Below are 17,611 nucleotides of genomic sequence, written 5' to 3'. Positions count from 1 at the left end.
AAAATATACTTTGTTTTGTTTGGTTTACGGCGCACCAATACAATTTCGGTCATATGGCGCTGAAACAGGGACGATGACTTTGGTTATCCTCGGGTGTTACCAATTTAAAGCAGCACCAGGGATCAAAACCACCTCACTTGATAGTACAGATAGATGAAGTAAAGCGTTCACAAATCAAAAAGCTTTCTAGCATAACTAATGAAATGGAACTGCGACTTCTTAATGAGAACAATATTTGGAAAAAGTATCAGTGGATCATTAACTACATAATGTGCATGCAAATACCTTAGCTTGACGGTAATGGGCTCTTTTAAAGAACTATCGATAGCATTTTTCCTTCGTATTTATATATTATACAGTAATATATTTTTGAAATATCAATAACTGTGTGCTTAACACACTTTGATATGTCATTCGTAAGTATAACATTCGTTCAGGTACTGTTTTATTACCGAAGAAAATATAAATGATAGATAAAGCTGCATACAAAATAGTTTTTAAATTAGTAGAAACTGTGTGCAAATGAAGTGATGTATACATTGTATGCAAATTCTTCCTTTAGACATTTCAACGAAATCGATGTGTCTGCTGTAGGAAACAGAAATAGCAGTCTTTCCAGAAAGTTCATTTCAAATCTTGTTATTGTCAAATGCTGACTGGATAGGGGATTTTAATGGCTAATTAAAGAAAACAATTGTGTAAAACATACTTATGATAGGTCAACTGCAAGCATTTGTTGATTAAATAAATAATAGAGAGTTGTTGTTGTGATTTTTTTTTCATTCTGATAATTTAAAAGACATGTGTATTCAATGTGTTCTCCTGGTATTCAAGAATTTTCTTTGTAACTCATTTTGATTGAAGATTAATAGCCATATTGGTATGTATCGACTAAGAAAATAAGACAACGACTTACATAAATAAATTTAACAAAATGACAAACTACCTAACAACATTTTCCTTGTTACCTTTAATAGTATCCCACAATTAAAAGTAATTATTAATTCTTTGATCATATCAATTTATATCTTGCTTCTAACTTGTATCTGTTTTGCCATAATATCTTCGGATCCTTGGGACGTCAATACCATATGTTGTGCACGATACGCATTCTATTAAAAAACCTGTATTCTCGGGTGATTTTTTCTATAATTGCCCTATTGGACCCATTGTCTGCTGTTGTATCATCGTGTGCCGTCTGAGCATAGTTTGAACTGTTTGCAACTCAGAACGTTTTTTAAAAAATCCCCCAAAATGATGCATGGTTTTGTCGAGATTGAACAATGGACAGGTTAATTAAAAATATATAGCATAATAATGAAGGGTTTTCAATGTAAACGGAACCAGTGTAATTTTGCATTTACGCTAAAGAGTAAAAAGAATAAATTTCTGAATAATTAAAAATGGAGAGCCATTCAATGCAATCATACATATTTTATTATCAAATACAAGTGGTAGTACAGGACATATAATATTTAAACTCTTTATTGTCTCGTCTTATGATGCAAAATGTAATCATTGCATCGATTATTCTGAAGATTAAACCCGTGAGCTTTAACTTACAAGAAAACAATTCGCACATTTAAAGGTGTAACTGGAAAAAAAATAGAGAAAAACAGAATATCAAAAGACCATCAAAACGGCTAGATTTGATTAAACGGAAGTTGTAGAGAAACTGCAAGCAAACGTTCACGCCCCCCCCCCCCCCAGCATCGGCTAAAGCCGAACACATTCAAACATGAAGATTAGCATTTTTAATTTAGACACAACCGTAGTTGTTTTCAAGCCTGAGTACATGTATAAGCAAATAAACCAAATTGAAAACGATCGTATTACAGAAATGGATAGTTATAGTACGATAAAAGTTCGGAGTTATAATTATGTACTTGGCAACAATTTAAGAGCAATCTATAATACAGGAAGTTAGGCAAGCCCTTGCTATTGATACTGCTAAACAGAGACACAATGGGATATCAAATAAGAGTATTGAGGTTCAACAAAAATGCCTAAATGTCATTTACAAGGAGTGTGTCCGTTGCAATAGCTTTAGGAAAAGAAATAACCCATTAATGTCAATAAATTAAAAGTCTATAAACAATATTAAGACTAGCGGATTTTGCGTGAACGGAAATAATTTCCGCTTGCTAAAGAAAATGGTTTAATGTTTCCTTCAAACGAAGCTGTTATCGTTGTAAATTGTGGTATTTGCTTACATTACATGTTTTGTATACTAGTCTACATGATCGATAACATCTGTCGATGATTGCCAATATCAAGAAAACATCCCATTAGCTTTTGGACCAGGCGTCCTGAAAAACGTCTGTCGGCAAGTGTTTTAATTTTCCAGTCATTTAATGTGTTTCGTCTGATTTACAATGTAAAACACTATCCCAGTGTGATCAATGATTACTGAGTTTCCTTGCATGTATGTAACACAAGAGAAAAAAAAAGAATTGCTCTCCTTTATACATGTATTCTATGATTAACCTAGCTTAATGTTTTGATCATTTATGTTCATGTTTCATATAATATTATTCTGTCAATTGTATATTTACAACAAGAAAATGCTAATTTGGTTGTTACGAAAGAAAATTTAGAAAATATTTTATGTAACATGAAATTAAGTATTAAATACAAAATCAATCTAGGGCTCTTTTACATTATACGATTAATAATTAACTTTAATTACTACACTGTATTCCATTTATTAATGGAAAATAGTTCCATTTTCAAGAAACGAAAACCACAAATATATGAAATGAAAGATTTAAACATAAATCGAAAATAGTTTAATCTACAGGAAAAGAAAACCACAATCTATTAAAAAGGTAGAGATATATTAAAATATATCTCTCTAAGTGGTTTAGCCGCAAAGACAATTATACGATGAGAAACTACGAACGCCACTTTAAAGTTAATAAAGATGGGAGCGGTGCCCAGGTGGTGAAGGTGACTGCCTCTTAACCAGGGATCATTTGTTTCAGCCCTTATCAGGTCACGACCATGTTTCATTAGATGACAAAAGTACTGGTTGGCTCCATGAATGCGACTCGAAAGTAATTAATATAAGTTGCAAGAACTTATTCGGAAATTGAGCTTAAATGTATGTGTGTAAATCAAATTGAATTTGCTATAGTAGTCAGCATACATTACTGAACACGAGAAGTTCTTAATAATTATTACATAAAAATCCTATTATAGTATAATAGGTTCATAACAAAATGCGGCGTGGTCGCCAGCTAAATGAAGTAAAAACTGACTTTGATTTGGATTCATTTTCTACAGAATTCATTTGATTTCCTTAACGCTGCATATTAAACTTACATTAATTTTTTAGATAAATACATGATATGCTAAACCATCAATAAAAATCATTTTATTTGTCAATGAATGCTTATTAATTATCAAGCTTTGATATATGTATATTTACATGCTTACTTCTTCAAAGAAGAGGGACAATTAAATTCAATATTATATTTCCACTACCCTTAATCATAATCTCTAAATCGTCTGTGCAAATCTGTTTCATTTGCTTTAAGTATTGCTAATATAGCAATTATCATGGCATGAAATGTTCAATTCCAAGAAAATCAAAAACTTATAAACAAATATTTTAAAATTTATTTAAGTTTCATTAAATAACTGTAAAAATAACTGTATTCGAATAACTGCTTGTATTTCATTACTTCTGTTCAATACAGTAGTCTTGTTTAAATCAGTAAAACGTCAGCAAATTCAAAATACACTTAATCAAAAGTATAGAAAATTGCTTTCAAATGTATGTTTGACATTTCAAAACACTTGCCATGACGTAGTCTTCCTTCGAATTTTTAGAATTTACAACTTCGCAAAAGTACGCAATACAATTGCCATAAATGTCAAATAACCGTGATTTAGTGTAGGAATTTACTATCAAAACATCGTCATTACTTGGTTATGCTTTTTGTCTTTCTTTTCATAGATATTATTATTTTAACACTTAATTATCGAATTGAATTGATTTTTAATACGTTACGATTATAAAAATATGTTTAATTTACATTTAAAAAGAGACTATAAAGAAATTACCAAATTTATGTATAATATACATATATAATATCATTTTAAAGAAGAGACATAAATCCACTTTTGTACTTGATAACTCGACAAAAATGTTCAAATCTAAGACTAAACCAAGCATAAAGTATGACAATGCTTAGTAAACTTACTTTCAGAGATAGATTACTCAGAAAGTAGAAAAGGGATTCTAAATTTATTTTCCATCAATTTGTTTAAAATTATGATTATCTTTCGTCCTGTAAAGAGTAAAGACTCAGATATTTCTGTTCACTAATTGAAAGTTTTCTTCTTTGCCTACGAAATTGACATAGAAAATATCAGATGCGCCTTTGACTTAAAAATTTGCGTAATGTTCTATTGATGCATTCAACAATGACGTAATACAGTAAATAAGTTTCCCGATAAAATAAATGCCTCCCTGACTTCTGCACACGTATTTTGGCAATTTGTTCTCTTTTCGTATCGCTATAGACAGTCAGATGTAATAAATTTTGATTTAAAGAATCATCTGTTTTAGGTACAAGTGCGTTATGTCAAATGAAACTCGAAACTTACATTTAGAAAAAATATAGGAGTGTGAGCCTATATAAAGACGTTTCCTCACATAATACATCTTTACGATGTATTTATGGCTGTAAAATTTTCCATTATGCATTTAATGTCTTAGACGTAAGGTGTTCTAAAATATTTCGAATCAATTTTTTTGTTTAAGTTTTGACAGTCTGTTTCGAATTATCTTGTTGAGATTTGTTTGTTTACTGTTGTTTTGTTCATTTTTATATAATTTTAACGTACCCCGATTAATGTAAACAAAATAATCAGAAACAATGGCTAGCTGAAGGCAAGCCTGATATGATAATATAAAATTCATTCAGAACCATGCATTACTTTATGTACAAATTGAAACATGAACAAATTCAAATATGATTCCAATTAAAATAAGTCATGTAATATCAATATTGTTCTTCTATAAACGTCCAGGAAGTGTGTCTCAGAAAAAAATGACATAAATCGTTTATATACTAGACTCAGTCTTTAAAAATGATTTGTCCATTTATCATACATTTAAGAATACAATTGGTTTAGTTAGAACGATTCCGAGGAAATTATTTGATAAAAATTGATTTTGCCTCTGATATAAAGTTAGGAGAATGTAGAAGAGAGAAATAGCTCAAATTGAATATAGTTTTCATAGATTTGTGTCAATTAAGGACATTTGGTTGAAAAGAAAACTCAGTACGATTTTATAATTTGTAATGTCAAAATAGCGTTTACAGTCAGCGCAGGCGCACTGGAATAAAATTATCATTTACACTAAAATATCACCAGTTTCATCCACATACTAATAAATTGTTGTCTAGTCGGAAAAGGGTATACTGATATACAATATAGCAGTTGTTATGTTTACAATCGCTGTAACCCGTTTTAAACACACAAATGTAGTAATTGTAATTCAATACTGCTTTTATCTCATTTGTTTAATGAGCACACTGATAAACATTGCTTTGAAAAAAATAACCATATATCATTAGCATTTTAATTGCACTGTATGATTAGAAATTAATGCGATTAGATACAATACGGTGCCAAATGAAACTTGATATGCAATGTTACCGAAATAGAATGAACAAATTATACGTTTGTTGATAAAATTTTCTATTTGATTCCAATATATCTAATACTTGAAGGTTTTTAATTGTTGCACAGCCAGCGATTCGGGTTGCAAATAATTGTTTGTTGGTGTAAATTACGAAATTTTAATCTATAAAGGATAGGAGTAAAAGTGGATGCATACATTTTGCATTTTGCTCTTATCCATTCACATGTCATGCGATATTTTCTTAATACATATGTTTTGCACGTTTTCCTGGAAAAAAAAATAAAAAAAAAACCGGTTACGTTTAATTTTAGCATACTTTCATAAGAAAAGCTATTTTTAGATTGCCTATTTCATTTCCATGCTTCTCCTGATTTACTGCATAATTTGAACAGAGCTTTACGTACAATTTGGTCTACATCTTTTTTTCTAACATTTCATATTTAATTTAATGAATATTTAATATTTATGAATCCGTGGTCGAGGGTTTAGAGTCGATGACTTCTAATCCAGTTACCTCTTTGGCGTGGGTTCGATCCCCGGGAGATGCTTTGGTAGTTTAGCGCGGAGTAATGTAGTCTAGTACTGGTGTAACTTTCTAGGAACGATGGTTAGGAAACTACCTTCCTATATGACTGAAATACTGTTGGGAAAAGGCGTAAAATGAAACAAACTAACAAAAATTTAATGAATATCACGTTTACCCTCATCAGCAATAAAGAATGATGTTATGGAAATTTTTAGGCTGTTTGCGTTTCCCTTTTTTATAAACCACAAGTTAGGCAAGAAAGGGTGCTGTTTGTAAACACTTGTTATATAATATACAACACAGATGTTAAATGAAAAGTTGAATAAATAAGCACTTGTAGCCGAAACCAAGAAATCACATTACGATTAATAAGTGTTGTCTTAATATGAAAAACTTGTAGCCTTTTCTGAACAATTCAGAGCGTAAAAGCCGGAATAAATGTTTCGTATAAAGGATATATATTTTTATGCCCCCGAAGAGAGGCATAATATAATCGCACCGTCCGTCTGTCTGTCTGTGCGTCCCAACTTCATCCGTGTTCGGACTGTACCTTGTCATACATTGAGGGATTTTGAAATAACTTGACACAAATGTCTACCACATCAAGACGATGTGTCGCGTCAAAGAACCACATCCCTACCTCAAAGGTAAAGGTCACACTATCATTTTGAAATTTCACATTATCACAATAAGAATTAATAGGTACAAACAATATCGTGTCCGGGCTGTACTTTGTCAGGCATAGAAGTATTTTAAAATAACTTGGCATAAATGTCTACAACATCAAGACGATGTGTCGAGTCCAATAATCACGTCCTTTCTTCAAAAGTCAAGGTCACACTACCATTTTGAAGTTCACTTTATCACAATTAGAGTTAATAGATACACACATTCTTGTCCAGGCTGTAACTTTGTCATGCATCGAAGGATTTTAAAATAGCTACAATTAACTAGGCATAAATATCTTCTACATCAAGACGACATGTCGTGACAAAGACCCATGTCCCTCCCTTTGAGATTAAGGTCACACTTATAGTTTGAAGGTACTCATTCTCTCGAGAAGAGTTTGAAGAAACACATTCATTGTGTCCCCACTTACACAACACTCATACGGAAAGAGTTTCTAAAAAAGCTTTTCAAGCTTCCCACTCAATCCGTACTTTTTAATATTTGTCAATTATCATGTAAATGTAATGTTTATAAATTAAATATTGTTTTCACTAACAATTATGTCTATACTGTTACTTTTTCATGCATTGAGGGATTTTGAAATAATTTGGTACAAATGCAACAACATTTTGTCGCATCCAGGAACCACGTCCCTTCTTCAAATGACAACGTCACACTTATATTTTGAAGGTTCATGCTATCACAATTAGAGATTACAGGGAACAATATTCAGCAATTAGTTACTTTCACTCTCTTTTCTTTTCATAATACCTGCATGCTTAAAGAACCTTTTCATGGGCATTCGTCACTTGGGTGACAGCTCTTGCCTTTTGTACTGACTTATTGCACACGTTTATTTCTTCTAGAAGAAGAAAGCTACCAAACATAATGCGATCCACCGGACATAATGTTTAAACTATACGTTATAGATAATGAACGTTATAGATAATGATGTGCTACTATTGTAATAGTAATGTAGACATTAGACTAATAGTTGCTTAGGCTTTGCGTCGACAATAGAAAAGTTAATGTACACTTAAGATAATGAATACAATGGTATAGTTTAAAGAGCAGATTTAATTTATATTTTAAACATCTTGTTTTTTTAAAGAATGATAATTAATATTTTTAGCATGTGGATACCAACGTTTCCTTCCATTCTAACATTTGTTAATGGGTTTTTTATACCCCTGAGGCACATTAATTATTATATCTGCAAGTATGTTTTAATGATTGTTCTTCAAAGATTTGGTATTTAGTGAAGTGCGTATGTGCGTTTATCCAATTAATGATAACGAGATAAAAAAATAAATACATTTTTCTCATTTAGTAATTGCCTAAATAATTGTTGCTCATTTTTGCGTGAAACCTCATATATGGTCTTTAAAATTCTTAAGAAGGAGAAAACAAAATATTAAATGTTTCCTTTCTGCATTTTATTTTTATTATTTTATGATGCGGTCAAAGATAGCTTTTCTGTAGGGTTTAACTTAGCAACAACAATGCAGAGGTCAAATAACGTCTTTATCGCTTAAAAACGAGGGGGGGAGGAATACCACTTTCATTGTAATTTCATTTACCGTATCTTTTGCAGTACCTTTCTATATTATAAACATATATTAATTTTATACGATGATGGTCATTAAGGTACAGCATGCATGCGGAAAAGTAAAGTATAGTTATTACCAGATGCTTGTTAATAAGATTGATATAAAATTAAAGTTAAACATATAAAACACTGTTTAATACATGTTTGATATAAGTGCTTCAAAAGATTCTTAAACTAAAATTATCTGTTCGCTGTATTTGACTGTTTGATGATAAGTAAGCGAATAATTAACTTATAATAACATGGTGCTCAATCTTCTGTAGGTGAGCCAATTTAGAATAAGGGATTATTCTATTTTATTCTGTTTAAGTTAAAAGAGAAATAAGAATAGCTTTGCATAGCTGACATTTTTAAAATATTTCATTTTAATTTCTAAACTCTTTTCGAGTTTTCCCTTTTTGTCTCTCTTTTTTATTTAAAGCGTCATAGATGCTTGTTTATAACTTACATTCTATCTGTAAAAATCTGTAAGAATTTTCTATTCAAAAAACTTACCATGTGACCAAGTTCACAATTATATAACTTTAAGCTTAATAAGTCAATCATTCTCAAGCTTGCACTTCATTACAACTGAAAGTCAACATTTAACGCCAGGAAATTCTAACAGAATTCATAATCGAAATCTAATAAATCTTAATTAAAATGTGTTATATGCATGCGAACAATATAGAGAAGTTTATTTCCAGTAATTTGTGAATCAATAAGCATTTGAAGTCGAAAGTAGGAATATTTCAGAAAAGTGCTTTCATTAACGAGACAACGTCACGTGCCATAGAAAAATAAGTCATTTTCATAACGGAAAACGCTAACGTTAAATATATGTTTGAAAGTTTATATCTGTCAACAAAGCAAAATACTTTATTAAATTTCAAATCTATTTTATTTAGTATAACGTATTTGATGTAAACTAAGATAATGTATTACATTTTTCTACTATTCATTTCTTATTTTGTATTGCTGTAATTTGTTTTTTAACTTATGTGTGATTCTGCACTTTGTCGCCAGTATTTGACAAGCCCGATTCTATAATATGATATAGGTAAATGTTTAGACTCTGGTAATTTTCTATATTTTGAACGAAACACAAGCAAGTAAAAAAAAACACTTTTGAAAAGTGGTTTTCTATTCCAGGTCAGTGGACCGTTTTAAATGGTTAGTGTATTGCGTAATAATTCTAAAGAACTGATAAATACAATAACCGATTGGCAAAAAGTTAAAATATGATAGGAAAGCCGGGTACTTATATACTGTATGTCTTCGGTTGTTGTTTATTCTATTAATGTTTGTAATAATATTAAATTGGCTGATGCGATTTAATATACATGTACTTAGATATATGCTTTAATTTTACAAACTCTAATCTAACATACACCCCCCCCCAGTTTACCGAAATACTATTTAATTGCAACAAAAATACAGAGAAATAAGAATCCCTAAAGAACGTTTTAGCTCCAATGCAAATTTGCATAATTATAATCAACGAATATACACCGTTTTTATGTTTAGAAAATATTATAAATTCTGTCATAAATTATTCATTCATTTATCTATTTATCTTCTTATTTATTCATATTATATTTAATTTTTATTTATTTATTTGCATGTGGGGGGGGGGGTTAAGACACTCTGACACTGTAAATGTCATGCATGTATGAAGACCTGTAAGACTCACTGGTGGAGAAAGACTTTAGTTGCCTCTTTGTGCATTATCGAAGGCAAGAGCGGACCAAAAACTTTCTTTACATGTGAAAATCTATAAATTTCTAACGAAATTCTAACTTACCTTTTCCGTAGTAAACGGGTGTTTGACATGCTTTAACTGCTCTAAAATATGGATTTAGATTTATAGTTAATAAATACCTTGCACCAGATTTATTATAAAAAAAAATAACCGCAAAGTGGTGTTGAGAAAGCTATACAATCAATTATTAGAGTGTCTCATAAAACATGCATATTCCACACGTCAAATAAATTCACACAAATCTCTTTGCAGTAAACCTTTTCATACTGATTCTTATGGATAGTCACGAGCGTTTAATACTATTTATCTGTCTTAGAAGGTAAAACTGTCTTGTAATAGTGTGTGGCAGTGCGTTATAAAAGTAATATTCGTATATAATTAATAGAAAAAAATAACGCTACTGTAACCAAAGACTTATGTAATTATGAAATGATTGTGTCTCCTGAATTATTTTTCAGTGTAACTTTTTTATTTTGTTTAATAGATGACACGAATAAAGGAGGAAAAACAACAAAATCCTTCAACTTAGAAATTTAAGAGCCGATGAAAGTTCACTATCATAAAAAGGTTGTTATATTTTTTTTTGTTAATACTTAATGCTATTATAATATAAAATTGTTAATTACGATATTTGGCAATGTAATTTTAAAAAGAGCACATCCACGTTGAGCTGACACCAACAGTTTATTGATTCCATAGTCACTTCTCATCTGTATTTCTTTTAAGTCAGATGATACATTTTGACTACGTCATATATCTTAATTAATTTGAATGACTTCCAGAGATTTTCCTGGTATAAAACTTTAATTGTCACATAGGATAAAAAACATATGACATTAAGATCGTTTTGCAATTTGTTACCCAGTTTACAAAGACAAATGAAGAAGTTGTACTGTAAATTACGACTCTGGAAACGTTTCAAATACTTGAATTTGCTTGGTGAATGCGGATTTAAAATTTTAATTATATCAATCCTCAGCAAATACATCTTTTCTTATTAGCTGCATATTTATTTGCGCATCAAAGATAAGATAGTAATTTAGCTCTGATCAAACTATGTACCTTATATCATTATTTGTCTGCTTAATCAAAGATGTTCATTGTTAATGCCAAAGCTAAATTCATTTGTTCATAAGCCACACAAGTTGCAAGAGGACGTTTGTTTCTTTGATAGTGCCTTTGTAGATAACCTTAACCATGTACATTATAACATTGTTTTCCGAAATCTTCCCACTTAGACACGTTGTACACAATTACTATTCAAACACTTAATGTGTATGTACTGGAATATGAATTCTCCCCAAAATATCCTTTAGGCATTTTACAATAGCATTGTTATATTATAGATCTGGGATGAACCATTGCTTTGTGCAAACATAACCTATTTTTCTCAGAAATAGAAAACAATTCGTGTAATCAATTTAGAAACGTACAATTGACCTGTCCAGAGGATGTATTGTCCTGGAGACACATTACTTTAACGTCCTGTCTGAAAACAAACATAATGGAGTAATATATTTCTACGGAATATTAGGGAAATAAAATCGGCGTTTTGTTGCAGTTATTTGCTTTGCAATAATATTTGAAGATTCCATTCAAAACAGACAATTAACAGACTCATTGTATAAATGTTTAATTGATAGATGCATTTAGATAGCGATTATGAATAAGTATTCGTTCATGATTCTGTTTTCAATTGAAATAGTGTAAGATAATAAAATCAATAATGTTTGCACCGGACACTATTTTAACATTGTATGATTTGAATGTTTTTGTTTTACAGTTTATTGTTTTCTTACATATGAAAACCTTGTAGTAATGATTAGAACTGCCAAGATTTCCATGTAATATTTTATTATATATAAAACATCTTAGGACATTAATCACAACTCATTCGGCATCACATTTAAAACAATAGCTATCCGAAAGTAAGAGCGCTGGACTTTTCTTAGTGCGTGAAATAAACAAGTAGGCCTTACTCTGTAAAAAAAGATACCTCAGAGTTATCGGTTTTTTTTCTTTTTGCTTTTTGTTGTTGTTACTCTACGAACGAACAAAGTAAAATGATGTTTCTATGACGCGGAAACAAATTTGACTTTTTTGTTTCAGAAGAAGAAAAAATCATCATATGGCTGAAATACTAAATACGTCATATGTTTACCAAAAATATTTCATACACTCTAGCAACAACACCTAAAATACATCACTATAACATGTTGTTGTATACAATACTTCAGGGGAAAAACAGCCAGTTTCAATGACTTGGAAATAAATGCGGTGGCCTGAAGAAATCTTATAGGGCAATTGTTCTAAAAGCTAATGGGATGTTTTCTCGATATTGGCAAATTATCGTCAGATGTTATCGATCATTTGGACAAGCTTACAAAACATAGAAATTAAGCCAAAAAGTGTAATACTGGTTGCTCCTAACTTAGCCTGGGGGAACAATAGAATTTACGCATCAGCTTTATGTTGACATTGAATTATAATTACGATATACAAATTCAAATCCTAAATAGGTGATTTTTTCATACATCTTTATGATTAAAATGTAATCATAGTAGAAACAGATTATTTTATTTTATTCTATATCACGATTAGAGAACGTCAATTACAATCTTTTGTAACAGTAACTGTTATCAATATGTTAAAAGATATACTGGTTAAATAAGAATATCATTATATTACATAATTATATATTTAAATGCTGTCTAATACATATTTATTATCCTAATTTTGATAGCAATACCAGTATGATTGAAAATTATTTTTTAAGAAATTAAGTGCATGGTTTATATCTTTATATGCATCTGAAAACAAATCTAATCTCGCTTACATTATACTAGTATATGATTTATCCGTGCTGACAAAAAGGAGTGTAAAAATCTCATTTGCATCTCAATTATAAAAACGTCGATTCAAGATCTGTAATAAAACGTTATTTTTACCTAACGCGGCTTATCTTCCCAGTATTTGTATGCTTGTTTTTTTCTTGCCTAAATGAAATATCACTTTAAACTGAAATAAATACGTCTTTACGACTGAAATATGTAAATAACTATATGACAGTTAGAAGTATTAATTACACTCGTTGCATTTGAGCGGGCAAACTCCAATTTTCAATTAAAGTTTAAAGTGTTAATTTTAATATATTATTAAATCAGCGGTACTGTTAACCTTTACTTAATAAATCACAGATGTAAAAAGGAACGGTTATTGTATAGGTAATTGCCGGTTATAAAATTATAACTCACAAATGATGTTAATCGAGCAATCCATGATTGTTTTTTATGTTATCTTAGTAGGCGTTATCATGTGTTCTTGCTTGCGAGTATTAATTCATTATAAATATGTAATATAACATAAAAACGTACATCTTGCGTGCAAATTATTAATTCATACATTATCGGGGTTTATCAGCAATCTTAACGTTTAACAGCTTTTTCAACGCTAATTGTGTGCGTTTGGTATTTAAACTAATGCAATGCACTTATATGCAATAAACGGTTATACAGTTTGTGCGTAACATTAATTGTTAAATCATTTTGAACACCTGTTATCTACAAAAATAAAACAGGCTTGATGGGAATAAAAGCGTTCAGGATGTTTTTGCTATGTAAAGTTATTGTTAAACATTAGATATATAGAAAGATACATAAAGACATGTAAATATATATCATAATATTAACATGTGTTTGTTTGCGTGAATTTAACAGATATGATACCACTTAGATGCTATGATCTAAAAAAATAATTTTGGGAACAGTTTTGTAAAGAAAACGAAATATGCTTTTATGATAGGAATTCAGAGTGCTATGTGACATCATATATACTCTTTTAATTTTGACTTCATGTCGTCCTAGAAAAGGTGTATGCTTACATAATTATTTTGGCTCATTAAAATAATCAAGTAAAATGTGATACAGTATGCCGTGAGAACATAAAAAAGTTAATTGGGTATATAAGTAACAACTGAATACTTAGTTGAGAAATTATGATAGGGATTTAAGTACGAAATCTGCTAAAATCTTAGCTTGCTATTGGCAACAGAATCTACCCATGCGACCAATGCAGGCAAAGGTCAGACAGTACTACTATGTTGTTAGATTATCGTATGTTCTGCGCGCCAATCAGTGTTTTCATGCTTTTAAAAATTCTATAAAACTAATGCGTCCCAATTAAAAGATTAACAATTCAATTAAGTATAGTGTGGTTTTCAACAAGTCACAGCGGAATATAGCAATCGAACGAGATATTATTGTTGTTGGTTTTTTATATTTATATATTAAATAAAATATATTGATAACATCCTACCTGTTATGTTTCCAATATCCGAACATGCCGGACTATCCGGACACACATGTTGTTTCAAAGATGTATAATCCAAAACGTCAAATCCACTTTGAACTTGCCAATCACAGTCTTTGTCATTTTCACAAAACTCACTACATGTTACACCGCATGTTGTCAGAGATAACACTAAAACACATAGAATCTTCATGTCAAAAACATAGAATCTATTTAACCCATTTACACTTTGAAGCTGATTTGTTTTCAGTAGAATATTTTCTGAGTTTGTTATGTAGTGAGATATTTCTTTTATGTTCCGTAGAGAGCAACTCGTAACGCATTGTTTCAGACATATAATTACTCTTTCGCAATGCAAAAGTATATTATAATTGACATAACAAAATGAAATACGTCCAATATCTCAATCCGCAAAACTTTTATGCACTATTTGCAGCTTAACAGAACACGATGCTTAGGAATGCAGGCTTTAAGCTGATTATGTGTAAGCTTCCAATACAATAGCATGTAATATCTCCATTTCGAATCAAATCCAATCGCTATGTATTATTCTCTATTGAGTTGTTCTGTATCAGAAGCTGATCTATTGCACACTATCTAACTTTTGATGAAGATTACCCACTATATGGCCGGGCAAGAATGTCTGTCTTCCAATAGTATTAAGCCCCTGTAGAATTTAGTTTTGAATAATTCCATAACTAATATTGCCGATAAATGAACACACTGTTGCTCCACGTCTTTCTTGTTATCGGATGCGCTGTTGTATATTTCTTATATCTATAACAAAAGAATGGAAGTGTGTCTATTGAAAAAAAAAACTTTGAATAGACCGTCATTTATTGTTTAAATACATTTAGTATATTAAGATAAAATGGTGCATTAGAAATTGGTTTCTTAACAATTTTGATTGTTTTACAAAATATGAAATACATCATAAATAATATGCATACGTTATTAAACCTTAAAGTGAGTTTATTGCTTTATATAAATAAATGATAAAAACATTATTTTGATAGCTTCCTTAAGATAAATGTAATTTAATAGTGTATAGAATTATTTTGCGGCAGTAATACAGTCAGCATATCTTTTGCATTTAAGTTATTTGTTAAATTTATCTGATATGATTCGACTAAATATTTTAAACAAATTTGCATTTAGATTGGTTAAACTTGAAATGAGTCAATTGACTTTCCTCTTATTAAGTGTTTTGTTGTAACGGTTGTTGTTTTATTGTTTAATTATTTAGTGTTTGTTGTAAACAATTATTGTAAATGTCTAGTCTCCCGTGGCAGGTAACTATTAAATAAATATTATAATGATAATAACATATGATAAAATTCCATTTCCTTAATTTTCCTTACGTATATGAACCACATGAGAGTTTCTTAGTATCACAAATTGTTTTTCTGTTTTTGATGCAGCCGATGCACACACTAATTAGAACTGACATGTGTTGTTTTATTGCAAAGCATGCAATTCACAGACTGAATTCCATCGATCAATAAAACGCAGGGTGATTTTATGATTTTAAATACCAACCAGTTATAAAGTATGGCGAATCGTTTGGGTCAAAAATCGTGCTTAACAGAGCACACAGCGAATGTAGCAAATACTTTTAGGGTTGAAACAAAACATGTGCACAGTTTTCCGTACAATTCCCATTAACTTTTAGCCTGATGGCTGCAACAGATTCTGAACGGGACGGTGTTCTGAACTGTTTCTTATTAAGCCGTTTTGATTTTTTTCCCATTTAAGATATGTAGCGTCACAATGGCCGCTTACACTTTTCCCTACATACTTAGTAAATATAATTATATAGATATATTTTTAAGTATAGGAGAAAAGATGTCGCACACTGAGAAATTTCCATGTACATATATAGGTGTTGAAGATCAATTATTACCTTTAGTTGCATTGTGTTAATTTGTTTTAACAACTTGTCAAACCTGTTTTATCACATAAAATCCATATTTAGGAGATATAACGAATTCCGTTTTTCAAATACAAATAAACTTTATTAACTATTTCCATATTCACACATTTTGAAACGTAAGAAAACATTTATTTAGATATAGTGTTCTGCTTAGGTACTAGGGGAATTCTTGTACAACTAAAATACAAAAAGATGTCCTTTTTCCTCAATTTATTTTCAAACTATTTTTTAAACTATTTCAAACCAGAGTTATACAATTTATATGTTCATATATAGAATAACATAAACAGATATTAAAGATTGAAATTATAATAGAATTATATTACACATACAAATTATTTAAACAAAGTGAAAGTAGAATTTAATAATTTTTATTTAACATGCCATTTTAACTTGATTATATTAAACAAAAGATGATGATTTTATAGTTTATTACATGTTTTTATTTCCATTTATTATTATTTTGCCTTTTAACATATAATAAAGATTAAAACTTAAGTTTTTACCAAATAATAACAATATAAAGTTTTCGGAAATAAATTTTACTGACAGAAAGCGCCATGTTTACTTTTTTATTAAATTATGCCAACTGGTTAAATTAAACGAGACGACTAGTTGAACGAAAAGTTTAAACAATTACGCCAAGTGCTACCAATAACAAATTTTAAGTTATTACCTAAGAAAGAAATATATTAAATAACTTCTACATGTAGTTAAAACAATTACATATACATTTAAGTCAGAACATAAGTTATAACACCCAAAAATTACAAAGTACAACATTCTCTTAACATTAACTTAAAATATTTGACTTACCTAAAATACAAAAAATGTCCTTTTTCCTCAATTTATTTTCAAACTATTTTTTAAACTATTTCAATCCAGAGTCATACAATCTATGGCTCTTCAGAGGAAAGGAATTTAGAACAACAACTTCCATAACAATAATAGACCAATCAATTTTACTGTACATCATGTGACCCTTAATTCCCTTAGGTAATTTTAACCAATCAATTTTAATTTCGTGTAACGAAATTTGGAATCACCCAATGAAACAATGTTTACATGTTAATAAAAGTATTAACTGAAACCCTGTAAGTTCATGACAAATCAGCTTATGGTTACTGATAGTGTTAAAATTTCTTTTGTAACATTTACTATCGAAA

General features: G+C 29.9%; 1 protein-coding gene across 2 annotated transcripts in view; it reads right to left on the bottom strand.

The window, feature by feature from the left end:
- Window positions 1–15,310, bottom strand: part of LOC132725603 (MAM and LDL-receptor class A domain-containing protein 1-like) — a 44,499-nt gene extending 29,189 nt beyond the window's left edge. For both annotated transcript variants that reach the window (XM_060710749.1, XM_060710756.1), the window contains exon 1: window positions 14,519–15,310. In XM_060710749.1, coding sequence (XP_060566732.1) covers window positions 14,519–14,705 — 187 coding nt within the window. In that variant the 5' untranslated portion in view covers window positions 14,706–15,310. The remainder of the gene's footprint in view (window positions 1–14,518) is intronic.
- Window positions 15,311–17,611: the final 2,301 nt, after the last annotated feature.

Source organism: Ruditapes philippinarum, unplaced genomic scaffold, assembly GCF_026571515.1.
Source record: "Ruditapes philippinarum isolate M1 unplaced genomic scaffold, ASM2657151v2 ctg1044_1_1_1_1, whole genome shotgun sequence".
NCBI lineage: Eukaryota > Metazoa > Mollusca > Bivalvia > Venerida > Veneridae > Ruditapes > Ruditapes philippinarum.
The sequence above is the reverse complement of the archived record's forward strand: the minus strand, read 5'-3'. Positions and strand labels throughout refer to the sequence as shown.